Raw genomic sequence first — 14,233 nt, forward strand, 5'->3', positions numbered from 1 at the left:
TTTTAGGCAAGCAAAATGTTACAGTTAACTTTCATGAAGTGAAAGCACACTGTGAAAGGTTTGAGGTTATAAGACAAACACACGGACAATTCCCAGACCTGACTACAGTCTACAGGAGGCAGCCACGCCCGGAAGTATACCCTGCTGTGTTGTCTAGTTCAGTTTGAGGATTGCGGACGTTTAGTCTTTAGTTGTCAGCATGTAGACTACATCTCTCTCTATGTAATCTCATGTGACATGACATGTGTCTTTTATGTCTCATGTGAAGCACTTGCCAGTTTGTTCCCCTCTCTGCACACACACACACACACACACACACAGACATGTGAAACCACAACAGTGCCGCCCCCCCCCCCCCCCCCCCCCCCTCCCCCTCCATGTTCTTATGAAACATTCAGAGTCCCAGTTGACTGGACAAGTGTTCACCCTTTAGTGGATAAGCCCTTGAATGTCTATCAGTCATGTCTAGGCCACGCTGAGGCTCATGTTACTCTTTCAATGTCACTTGAGAGAATGACTAGCAGAGAGGAAAGAAGGGTAAGAGGAGGGAGAGAGAGAGAGAGAGAGAGAGAGAGAGAGAGAGAAAAGAGTTGCATCATTTTAATTGCTTCCCATAAAGCTCCAGCTGAATTATAATAATTTGAGTGTAAAAGTTTCCTAAAACATTAGGAAGTTTTGTATTGTTGCCAATACTGTATTAAACAAACATACACATTAACATATCGTCTTTTACTAGGAATCCCTGATGTCCTTATAGATATTTGTATGTATTCATCTTACATATTTGAGGTGTTTGCTTTAAAACAAAACACAGGTAGAAATGCTCTGTAATATCCTGCTGTCCTCAGCCAAAATCATCACTTGTGGAAAAATCCATGTACCTGACATTAAGACAGCAGCTGCAGGACTTAAACCAATTTAACTTGATTTCCAGTCTATTTACAGTATCTTTCTTCCCCTCATGGACAAACACGTACACACACGTACACGCACTCACACACAACCATGCACGTACGTCTTCGACTGCAGTCTCATTTCACAGTCTGCTCTTTACCTACCCAGAACCCCCCTGGAGGGATTTAGTAAATAGAAAGCTAGTTTGTACTTTCCATTAGAGCCTAATTCTATTACGCAGTTGGCTCTTATCGATCCTGAACATTCAGAGAGACATGCAAGAAAAGTAGCAAGTGGAGCACAGCGGAGGCCACTAAGGTTTGAGGGTGGAGGCGGGAAAAGGTGGGAGTGAGGGGGGGGGGGGGGGGTGTTCGGTTGAGGCATGAACAAAAAAAAGAAGAAATAGAAGGGATGAGGACGAGGGGGAACAGATATAAGAAAAGAAGGAGCGAGATTTATCTGCCCCCACCTGTAAAACATGTCATGTACAACTTGATAGCCATTGCACAAGCACACACAATATCATTTTATCCTGTGTATTTCTAAGCAATACTGTGCACGTGTGTGTGTGTGCGTGTGTGTGTGTGTGTGTTCTTATGCTCCAATATTATGCATACACACTCCCTGTGTGGGTGAATGGAGAGCCACGACACACTGATTCAGATTGACAGCATGCATATCATTTGAACAGTGCGGGGACCTGAACAAGCCCGACACACATGAACAAGCACACGCACAGACGTGCACGTGTACGCACACACACACACACACACACACACCGGGCCGAGATAGGACGGTGACCACAGCACGGCTGGTGCGGGAGGCAAGAGGCAGGCAAGATATGAAAACCCATATCTGAAGGAGAAGCCGGGGGAATGCGTGTTATCCGGTGAAGAGATTGGATTTGTTTTTGGGTTGATGTCTAACCCCAGGAAGTTCTTCACCATGTGGTCACACCTGAGTCAGCCTTCCTGAGGGGTCGAGTGTGCGCAAACCCTGAGAAAAAAGAAAAAGGGAGAGATTATGGGGGCACATTTCTTCAGAGACGGCGGTAGATGGAGGGTGAGAGAGAGAGAAAGGTGGCGGCGACAGCGAGGCAACAGAGCGGCTAAAGGAAGAGATGAGTTCAGAGAGGGGTGGGTGGGGGGGGGTAAGGCATAGAGGAGGGAGATGTACAATCGAGAACATACAAAAATACGACAGTCATCTCCGCTGCCTGGACTTAAAAGACGATTATCAGATAGCCGTGTATGTCCATTCTGTCGGAAGTAACACACAAAGACAGGTCCTGACCAAATATAGACTCAGTGACCACAAACTATCGCAAGAGGAGGATTTTTTTTTTTAAAAGCACATGCCGACCCAGAGAGAGGATTGAACAGGGGTATGAAGAATACACATCTAGATCCCTGTATCCCAAACCTTTTTTTTTTCAGGGACCCACTTTTTAAAAATGGCAAACCACAGTGACCCAGTTCACAATAGGCCTGATCTATAAATCACGAGAAGAGCAAATTTGTGCATAAAAGGATGTTCCATTCGACCATTTTTACTGCCATTGCACATCACTTTGTATTATCTTCAATCGGTTAACCTGTCATTGTAAAGAGATATTCGTGAATCACAACATAACCACGTTTAATACTAAATGAGAACAAAAAAATACATTTCGCTGCAGATCACAGGCTATTTCATTCTTTTCATTTCCTCTCATCATAACAAACAGAAAGTAAGCTAGCATCAATGTTTTTTTTAAGAACAATACGAACATTCAGGCTCCCTCATGTGGTCCAAAGGTGTACTGCAGATATAAAATAATAAAAGAAGAAAGAAGAAACCCTTTTTATTGTCATATACACGAAATTTGACCCATCCCTGTATATAGGGAGCAGTGGGCTGCCTATGACAGGCACCCGGCACTTGTCTCTGTGTCCCAGTACAACCGGCACTTCGACACGTGGCACGTCCCAGTCGAGGATCGAACCATTGACCCTGCGGCTACCAGACAACCCTCTTAAGCCAGTGAGCCACGGTCGCTGGAAGAAGTTCTGCCAATTTATTTGGCGTCCATAATAAGATTTCCTGCGGCTCACCCGTCAGTCCTGACCCAGTCTTTTTTTGATTTAGAGAATCATCGAAAAAGTACAGTAAAAACTAAATTTCCTCACGTACTCGATACAAATCCTCTCACAGCTTGTTTCACAGGAACACAGGAGTCTGTCACATACGCTGACTGAGCATGCGTGCACCTAAATACACACTCGCTATAGTGAATATAATAATACAAATGAATGAAAGCAACTGGGAGACGATAACGGAAAGCATCTTTATGCAAGCTGCTCGACAAAGCGAGCCAACTTCGGACTAAACAGATGGGCGAGAGGATGTCAAAGAACATTCAGCTTGAAACTCTCCCAGTGTTTACAGTCGATGGTGAGGAAACTAACTAAGGGGGGGGGCTATCTCGATTTAACACCACCGACGGCGGAGCTCATGGTGTCCTCTGCTTCATTTATCACCGATGCACACCCACAATCACAAAGCGTTTCTTGTCAGCTCCGTCACCGTAGTTTTGTCATTTAGAACAATGTTTCATTTGACAGCTCTGTTCTCACGACGTCTGAAGACAACAAACAAAAAAAAGTTTCTGGAGGCATCTTCTTTTATTCCTGAACTGTTAGAATGAGGAGAACCCGTTTTCCCTGCATGGGTGAGGAGTGTGTTGTTGCTTTTCAAATATGAATCATCGAAACTCCCACTATTTAGCCCACTATTTATTTGATGTTAAGGGTACATCAAAACTCCCAGAGTGTTTGGTGACTGTGGGTACCAACATTTTAAAAAACGTTGATAAATGTAACTCTCTTCAGCGTGAAGTTTGCTGTTGGACACTATAATAGATACGCATCTTAATTCACTGCTATCAGGAGGTGGTCAGAAATATAGCATTGAGATTGTGCTGTCCAGGTTTATGGGGCCATTAAATGGAAATTGTGTTTTCGGGTGAACTTGGCATTTGATTTATGAAGGTGCGTCCTGAATATGACTCACTGCATGCTCTCAAGGAGGTAAATTTATGCTCCCATTGGATTGCACATCGATGTAGATCAATGTATTGTAATGGAGGCTTGACTTAGAAAACCATTATTTCTATACTGCACGGCCTCTGGCCCAAATTCAATTTACAATTTAGGGATTTAGTGGACACATTTATCCAAAGTGACTTTGTAAAAGGAGTGAACGTGCCTCAGGCATAAACAAGTGACGCTGGCAAGTAAGTCGATGTGCTGTGAAAAACTGGTACATTTAAGAAAAGTTAATCGTCAGAGGTGAAAGATCAAAATTCAAAATGCTCAGTAAAGCATACAAGTCTATCGCTGTGTTTACCGTATAAGCCTGCAGGGATTTGGCAGAGCAGCCAGGTCTGTTCTCTCTGCCACACGCCCTGAAGGTTGGAATTAAGCAAAACAAGAGCAAACAGTCACCTTCACCCTGCAATGTCAAAAGAGTTTGACATTTTGGAATTCAACATCTGGTAATACGGATCAGTTTTCAGATATGCAAGATATTCTCAGTTTAGTCTGCAGCATCAAACCAGCGGTGCTGATGTTTTTGTGCTTTAAGTTGGCGTTTTTACGGCGATGAGCTTCATTCCAGCCCAGGAGACAACAAGGTGAGTGACTTGCACACAAGGTGTGTGAGGTGCATTACAAATCTGCTTGGAGGTTATAGGCAATTAACTCTGCATCATAGCAGCAGTCTCCCTCGCTGTCTCTGTCACACACACACACACACACACACACACACACACACACACACACACACACACACACACACACACACACACACACACACACAGTACAGTACGTTTATGCAGACACAGAGATTGCACATTAACTGCTTAACTTGAATCCCCAAAAAATGAGATTCACATATTGCATGTTCAGTGATGATGTAAATCAAAATGCTCTCTGTGCCTCACCTATTTCACTCACTCAGGTTTGATAACATTAGCTGTCAAATATGACCCAGATATGTGCAATGAAGCTAAGGGCTGACACTTGATGTTTGAAAAGGGCTTACTCTGTGTAAAAGGTCACCTGTGCTGCTGTGCATACACGCTGCGCACACACACACACACACACGCACACACCACACACACAGTGTAACTATCATAGGGCAGGTTTGTGACAGTGTACTCTCCAAGCTGTCAGCGCCATTCTGCGGTTTGTCCGGGACAAAGCGTAAAGTTCCCTTGGGCTTTCACATCTGCAGACTGACTGGTACATTGCATTCCCCACAAATACAGAAGCAACTACAGAAGCCAATTAAATGCAAACATGCATTTGGGTTTTTTTATGTTCACATTTGGACCTAAAACCTAAAAGAATGTAACTTAAAGTAAACTGCAACAGCGACTGGATTCCAGTAAAGGCCTTTAATGTCACCAAATGGAGATAAGTGTGCAATAGAGCTCTCTCCCTCTGACAGATATTTATAGATAAACATTTTATTTGGTACTTCTTGTCTGAGAATCAAGCTTTGTGTCGGGGGTCACAGCTCGGCTCAGGTTTTAGCAGCCGCAGTGCACAACCAGAGAATATCAATGTCAGTCATGCCATTATGAATATCAAGTTGCATGTGCGGAACTGCTCTGAGCAGAACATTCTTCATCATTATCGTAATAATCAGAACATATTCTGAATACACAACAAAACATTGCACAGTCAAGTGGTGCAGTGAAAAATGAAACAAATAAACACAACGTGCTGAGGACGGCGGTTGCAATATTATTAAACTGATACATAAATAAAATAACTTGTCACTCCAACACAGAGGTGTAGAGAGGATATAAACTGCCCACAGACTCACACTTCAAAACAAAAAAGAGCAACACACAAAACAGCTGAGTTCAGTGAGTTACGATTATCGCACCGTCTATTGTTTTACTCACCTGTCTGAACGTCATCCTGGGACGAGTTATGTCCTCCTCAATGTGCTCCACGTTACACTTCTGTGCTCGTCCATTCTCAGTCTCTCTGTGTCCCAGTAGAACCAGTCCACGCAGTCTCTCTGTGTCCCAGAAGAACCAGTCCACGCAGTCTCTCTGTGTCCCAGTAGAGCCAGTCCACGCAGTCTCTCTGTGTCCCAGAAGAACCAGTCCACGCAGTCTCTCTGTGTCCCAGAAGAACCAGTCCACACGGACTTAGCCACCACTGGAAGAACCACCATGAGCACGCTAGCATTCAATGTTAGCTCGTCCCGACATGCACCATCATGGGTGTGTTTGATTTGGGTCAGTAGGCGAGCTCGCCGGGTTAGCGGAGGCCGTTTGACTTGTCGTACTGAGCAGACTCACAGGTGTTACCACCTACAGCGAGCCAGCGAGCTCCTAAGCACTGGAAAGGAATTCGGTCCTCATTAATTAGCCTGGTATTTTTATGAATGACGTCATCCATCACTTTATTGCATTGTTGTGTTGTTGTTTTTTTGTTCTGTTCACTCACTGTAAGCCCTGGTGCCCCCCCCCCCCCCCCCATCCCACCACCAAATATAGATATAGCCTCGCACAACATTAAATGAAAGAATGAAAAGTAACGATTAAAGTCATACTAAAAAGCTCTGCTAATATTTGGGACTAATTGATTAGGAATTCATCAGGCTGCAGTCAACCTAACACCTTGGTAAAAGTTGCTCTGCGAAGATTGTACAAGTGACAAAAATGGTTGTGATAATCCACAAAATGTCTGTTTGTTTTATGTTTGTTTGACTCTATTTACAACCTCTCTTGATTTCATTTTATGTTGCACAATCTAATCATCCACCACCACACCACTCATTCTGATCTTAATAAACCAAACATCTCTGCAGACCTATTTGTCTGATCATGACCATACAACCCTTACCCACCTCCATACACACACACAGGGAACTCACATTTAATGTACTGTGTTTGTCTTTTGTTGTTGTTGTTTTTACTGCTTGCCTTTCTGTTTGAGACTTGATTTTCAGTTCTCTTTGGGGACATCTCACACAAGCCCACCCAGATCTCTGTCTTCTTCTGCACAGCTGTTATGTATCTTTGTTTTCATTTTATGGTTTCTTTACACATATATAAACACCAATCTTCATCCAAACTCCCCGGGGTAACACTTCCACTATGCTGTACCCAACAGGTTATGTATTCATGTTGCTCAGATAAAACCTCATGAGGTGGCCACGCAGAACATGAATCCAGGACCGCAGTCAGCTCAGGGCGGGCCCACGCACATCTCAATGTGTGGCTGATAGCTTCGCTGCAGAAATCAGGAGTCATGCTGGCGCTAAATATAGACAAAGGTTTTATGTAAGCTGAGGTGAATCATTCCATTCCGCACATTCCAGCACATTTATTCACACACACACGGAATAAGTGACAAGGCACAGGTAAAGGACACACAGGCATGTGTTAAACATCCGCAGTGCTCATCACATGAAATAGATTTAGAGAACTGACAGCACAGCATACGCCTGCTGTCTGCCTGCTGAAATCCCACACAAACATGTGTGTGTGTGTGTGTGTGTGTGTGTGTGTGTGTTTCTCCAGGGCCTATATGAGACAGTTGATTTGAATGTGTTAATAATTGGATGTGTGTGAAAGGGCTGGAGGGTTGTCCTTCACATATAGGCATCCCAGTGTCTAAACAAACAGCACACACACACACACACACACACACACGCACACGTACACACTTAATCACAGTAGGACGGAGCCGATGTAAGCGTGTGAAACAGTGGAGCACAGGTTTGTGTCTCTCCCCTCCTTTGACATTCACTGGTTCACGCACACCACCTACTATTTGTTTTATTATCAGTATGAGCACAGTGAACAAAGGAGTCAGGGGTAGAGGTGAGTATCGAGCCTCGCTCAAATGATCTGAGTGGATGCAGAACGAGCACAAACACACTAGTACGCTAACAACACAGCCCTGGATATTGATCTCGTCTGCCACAAAATAATGAAGAGGGGAAGTGTTAAAATGAGTTATTTCCAATTAGGAGTGCGGGAAGAGGGATGGGTTTACAGCTGAGGAATGACTGAGAGAGAGAGGGAGAATGAGAGAGACGAGTTGTCAGAGAAAGGCAGAGAGGAAGAAAAGAATCAGCAGGGGAAGATGGAGGAAAGGGAAAGATGTTGGAAAGAGATGTAAAGAAAAGCAGATTTGTTTGAGGTGAAGAATTGAGGGGAAGAGAAGAAGGGGGGGGGCATGAGTGAGACAGAAAGAGATACAGGGAGTGGAGAATAAAAAAAGAGGAGAGGGACTGAATTGTGGTCATCATGGCAACCAAATCTCCTCCTCCTCCTCCTCCTCTTCTTCCTCCTCCTCCTCCTCCTCCTCCTCCTCCAGAGAGAGCACCTTTGACACTGCCGGGTAGCTTCAGAGCACTGATAACCTCTCTATCTCACACACACACACACACACACACACACACACCTGAGTGTCCTGGAGAAACCTGCATATCAGACTGACCATATGCATCAAAGCCACAGACACACTCACGTGTCACTGCTGTTAATGGGTCCTGACAAACAGAAGAAAGGGAAAGGTCATCCTGCATGATTCCCTCAGCCTTTGTCTGGAAGGATCAGAGCATGGGAACCTGTTCTTCACCTCCTCTTTTCCATCCGTCGCTCCTAAAATCAGCCTCACACACATTGCCCTCTGTTACATCAGATTAGATTATGATGATACTTACGAGTCTCTCAAACACACACACACACACACACACACACACACACACACACACATAAAAAGGGTGTCTGGTTGAAACGACTGCAGAGATGTATGCCCTTGATTTGATTTTCATGTCCATCCCATGCATGTCGGACACGTTGTGCTGGTCAGCCAGAGATAGACAGAGCTGTCAGATGGTAGGGTTTTTGTTTAAGATATCGCTTCACTTTCTTCTTCACAGGCTTCAGTCGGACCGTCGTTGCAAGATCACAGGAAGTCATTTCGGGTTCTTTTAATGTTGTGTATCTATGTCATTTTAAGACGGTCAAAAATGAATGAAAAAGGTCAAATCAATATGGAATCCTAAGTTCTGACAGCAGCTGATGGCAGAGAAAGTGGTCAGACAATTTCTGCATGTACACAAACAATTTCTCTGTGAATTCCACCCTGTGAAATTGTCACTTTGATGTTGGAACAAATGTGTGAACTGAGACATTTTCCCCAACGTCTTTAAGTAAATTGCATTAATATAGCAATGGCGCCATCTTCTGGCTTACATGGCTACGTTTATATATTTATTTCATTCATTTGACTTTTGTGAGGTATATAAACAGAATCTATTTACGGAACAAGAAAGGGAACCAAGGTTAGGCCTTGCTCAGTCATTGAAGATTTCAGATTTAAGATAAAATTGTGTTTATAGCTTGAGGATTCATGTCTTGTTCGCTGTGAACATCTGCTGGTCAAAGGAATTCATAGCAGGGAAATCGTGAACTCATCCGTCACGGAGACAAACAGCTCCAGTCTGCCTTCATAAGCTCCTCTATACTGATGAAGACTGCTGTTTGATAGGAGGTGGGATGTAGTCTCAGTCTATGTGGATACTAATTATGAATCTAAATCATTATAGTCTTCTTATGAATGATGAGTAAGCGTTGTGCATCAGTTCATAGCCAGTTGGTGTGAAGGTTTCACTACAGTGATCTTAAATGATAGAGTGCAGCAGTAACACGTGTTTCACAAATATTATAATAGTATCTTTGCTCGCCAAAAAGAAGGGGCTTGTTGATAGATACTGTGCTTGTTGAAGGAGTCACAAAAGTCCATGTTGATCAAGTCCGTGCTTTAATACATGTTGTGAAGGCAAGCGTTACACTCAGTTATAAATCTGGAATGTCTGGGAGGGAAAACAAGAAAGCATGCCGAATTTCAAAGCACCTTGAAGAACAGTGGATCACATCTTAAGTAGAACTTCTCGACTAAACATTGCAAACAAAGCAAATAACAGCGAGATAACATTGGCTTGGCACTACTCATGTTTATCTTTGCTTTTCAGTCGGTAGCTCTGTCAAGTGTGCAGTAAGAACATGCAGTTACAATGTTTACTGTCTGTGTTTCTTTGGGTACATGTGAGTATTATGACCCTGTACATGTCATCTTTTTGTCTGCTTGCATCCACACATGTCAACAAGCTAAATCCTTGCATAGTACATTGTATGATAAACACGTAAGGCACTACTGATAACACATTAAGACCTTAAAAGCTGGGGCTATATATGTGACCTGATGCTACACTAATTGAAAAAAATGAATTTCAATCCAAAATTCCAGGGAGGATGGAGGTTTACTTGATCTCGAAGCTCGTGACGCGAACCTCCCCATCGAAGCTCATGCACGAGTATTTCTCTGCACCCATGCGGTTGGGGAAGTGGATCTTGGAGCCATCTGATAAAGTCACCTGGAACTCTGTCGGGGTGAATTCAATGATGATCTAGATGGTGGGATGTGAGCAAGAGAGAGAGTGAGCTGCATGCTCTATACCATATCAAAGTAAATACCTGATCTGATGGAAAAAATATAGATAAAGCTCTCACAGAGCTCTCTGTAAGTCCATAAATTGGTGCTCAAATAATTAAAGTTATCAGAGGTACAGTGACACATTTTCGAACAGAGGTCCCTAACAGACAGAGAGAGGCATAGCACGTACCTCCAGACACACACACAGAGGAGCTCTCACCTTGAACTCTTCTCCCTGGTGGAAAGGAAAGCCTCCCTCACGGTACTCCTCGCACCAGCTGCCTTTCTGGTAAGAGTTGCAGACCACAGCATTCTCGTCTCCGTGGGCGTTGAAACGAGGGTTGATATGCATCGTGATCTCCTTCTCATCAGGGCCAATATTTAATGCAAAACTATGGCAGAAAAGAAACAAAAAGATGTATTACTTTTCTAAATGGCTGCTTATATTTAAAATGTGTAAGAAGACACCAAGTGCACAAACTATTGGGACAACCTCAGCAGTTGCGTGGCTGCTCTTCTCATCTGCTAACCATTATCTTCATCAACCTCACATTACCGAATGGAAGTTTAGAGGTAGTCACTGATTGTAACTGATTACAGTTTCCACCTCCAGCTCTGTTTGAGAGTAAAGACTGACCCTCGTGTTGAGCTCATTTCACAGGGAAAGTTGAACAAGTACAGAAAGTAGGAGAAGAAGAATAGGAACGAAACACAGAAGAAGATGTCTCATTGGCCTCAGCCACTTCTGTCATTTGTACTTACTTTGTAGAATCAGGCTTGGGGACTCCAACAACAGTCAGGGTCTGCCCAACCTTGAAGGACATGTTCTTTATGATCATACCCTGTGGAAAAAAACAGGGGGATGATAGACACACAGTACGTTATTGTGTGGAAATACTACTGGCTTTTTACTACATCCAATCATTATTGCAGCTTCAGGCAATGAACAGCACCAGCAGTAGCTTCAGCCAACTCTCCGATCCTCACTTCATCCTTAGAAATAACACAACATGTGTTTTCAATTATACTCCCATCAGCCAACTGGTCAAAGATTCCAGCTCTTTCCTGTCCTACCGTTACCATGGCCCCTTTTCCTATATATACACAGATTTTGTCAGAGGCTAAAAATGTTGAAAAATGATAGGGGACGACCGTTAAACTGAGTAATAGTTTCCTAAGTGCAATACTGGATGACGAGTATTCACGGTGGAAAAAAAGGCTGAGCACAGCAGAAAACCTCAGCTCGGTTGCTGCTGTACATGTGGCAGGGGAACACTGTGCCGAGCCACGATTAGGAAATTACATTTGAGCAATCTATTATTATGAAACACAGACGACCACTATTTAACATTTTGTCACTTTGTCAAACAGTGTATCTGGGGAACTGCTAACTGTCGCCAGGGAAACAGATACAAATATAGCAGCCCTTTGTGGGTTTACAATTCTCCCCAATATGGTTAAAGTAGAAGTTTATGAGATATTGGATGAAATCTGATTCTGAGCAGAGAAACCGCCTGAAGATCTTAGCTCTTAGGTCTTAGCTCTTAGTTCGCAATCATGTATCTTGATAAGTAACAGAAAATGATTTAACACAAATATAGAGTTTTTTTAATTGTGATTTTTACAAGATAGAGAATTGTGATTCACCACATGCCTTTCAGAGTTTGATCTTAGCCAACTTTCCAGGGGACTGCAGCAAGAATTTTAACAACTTGTGTGAGTTTTATGCACTGCAGCTCTTGGAAAAAAAGTGTTAAATACAGTGATCAAGAAACCAAACTTTCCCACCGAAAGTAACTTTAAAGGCAGTTTATTTAGTTGATAAAGTTCAGGGTCAGAATGATGAAGTGATATTGTTCACCTGACCACCACTTTAAATAATCCCTAGGTGGATATTGTGCCATATTGCTGCCGGTTTGTTGATTCTGGCAGAACTTGGGAGAATTTATCTGGAATAAAACCAAAAACTGTATTTGAATGATCAACCAAACCATGAAATGAAAAGGGAAGCTGGAGGGATGACATGCGACATTCTTTCCATGTTAGAGTCCAACTGTTAAGTGTGTGCTTATAACACATGGCACTGGGGCTTGAGCTGTGTGGGGATGGGCTGAGGTCAAAGCTGGCAGTCGCCCTGCATCTCTCCATATACACCGCTGTCTAACGGAATCTGAATGTTGCATTGAATAAGTGATGCCAATTCATTACACAACTAAATATTTACAAAAAACACATCCAGAAATAAAGGCATTATGAATTTCATCCTGCTGGAATTTCTGTAATACAAATACAAAAATGAGACACTCCCTGATAGAATCACATGAAAAAAACCCTCCTCATGACCACTTCTGCCTTTTTCACTTCAAGAGGTAAACATGAGAATTACAGCATTATCTCCATGGTGACTTTATTTCATTATATCCTTTAATGTGATTTAAACCCGCTGCCCCCACCCCGCTGTGCCCTTTCCAATCACATGTTTACCCCTGTATCCAGCAAAAAGCCAGAATAATACAGGGCCTTGTTGTAATCTACTGAGTTTATGAGTACCAACAGACCACAATGCATTGCTGGACGTGTTCAGCTGAGACGGAGAAGATTGGAATGAAATGAACAAATGTTAGAAAGCGTTTCTGTTCCAGTGTAATACACTTACTGCAGGAAGAATGTGCCAACTTAAACAGCTGACATTTTTCCAATGCATTTGCTGCTTGTATTAGTCGACTAATGTGAATGCACGTGTGCTCTGTCGAGAATACTTTGACCATAAAAGGCAATCTAAGAAGCCCAGACCTCTCAAAAGAAAGAAAAAGCAGCTAAAATGATGTGCAATGAGCTGGTTTAGTTAAAGCATAGTTCAGCCGGTTCAGATTCATTGACTGTATGAGGTGAGCTGACACTCAACCCAGCTGTCACTGCCACTTATAAAACAGGAGCCGACAGTGCTCGTCTATCTGAGTCACACGATTATCAGAACAGAGTAAAAAGCAGTGCAGGGGCACAATAGTGGTGTCAAAGTGCTACTTACTTTATTCATCTTTGCAGATGGAGTCACTCAAGTCGGGTTGAGAAGAAGTGAGAGTGGTGCAGGGCCTTGACTCACTGCACCCTGGCAGGCTATATACAGTGTGGGAGGTTCCTTCAACCCGAGTGACATTTTCAAGCAGCGAATACAATCAGGCCACCAGAGAGCATCGACCAATGACGTCAAAGTGTGGTTATAGTCTGTAAATGACTATTTTAGTGCTTAACAAGTGATTGCAGACCTGACGTGAAGTGAGGATAATTAGTGATTTGTTGACATCAGACTGTTATATTGTAAACCGGTGGTGTGGAGTCTGACTGTGAGAGGGTGAGAGGGTAAACTAGAGTGACAGACAAGAATAGAAATGCATTCGTTGCTAGGGAGACAACTACATAGTTGGCGCAGCCAATAGCCTTAATGCGCACGTACTGTTTATAGCTTACGGTAGGATCAAATGGCCGCATTTGAGACCAGTCGGCCTGCTGCATAAGTCAACCTCAGTTTCGGGAGAAAGAGGCCAAAGGGAAATGTTGAAAAGGGAAATGTTGAAACTGAGTCAAAATCCTCACAATGATCTGAATCTCTGACTCACAGCCAGCAACAGGCAATACTCTCACCAGCTTGACTCACAAGTGACACAGCTGCTGTGACTCAACGAGAGAATGAGGCACACACACGTACACTGCAGTGTGATACTACATAACGTCGTTTAGATTAAAACCACCAGGAGCAACTGTCACAGTGAACTTCGATGGAGATCTTTCAGTTTTATGAATGTAGGAGGGTTTGGTCAGCTCAAGGG

At 43.3% G+C, this 14,233-nt stretch overlaps 1 protein-coding gene across 1 annotated transcript; it reads right to left on the bottom strand.

The window, feature by feature from the left end:
- Positions 1–9,717: 9,717 nt before the first annotated feature.
- Positions 9,718–13,512, bottom strand: lgals2a (lectin, galactoside-binding, soluble, 2a). Its single transcript, XM_076080931.1, has 4 exons — positions 13,435–13,512; positions 11,169–11,248; positions 10,627–10,798; positions 9,718–10,380 (listed from the first exon to the last, which is right to left on the bottom strand). The coding sequence occupies exons 1-4, from the start codon at positions 13,441–13,443 to the stop codon at positions 10,234–10,236; spliced, it is 408 nt and encodes a 135-aa protein (XP_075937046.1). The 5' UTR covers positions 13,444–13,512; the 3' UTR covers positions 9,718–10,233.
- Positions 13,513–14,233: the final 721 nt, after the last annotated feature.

The sequence above is a fragment of the Anarhichas minor genome, unplaced genomic scaffold, assembly GCF_050575085.1.
Source record: "Anarhichas minor isolate MPS153535 unplaced genomic scaffold, ASM5057508v1 ptg000007l, whole genome shotgun sequence".
Taxonomy (NCBI): domain Eukaryota; kingdom Metazoa; phylum Chordata; class Actinopteri; order Perciformes; family Anarhichadidae; genus Anarhichas; species Anarhichas minor.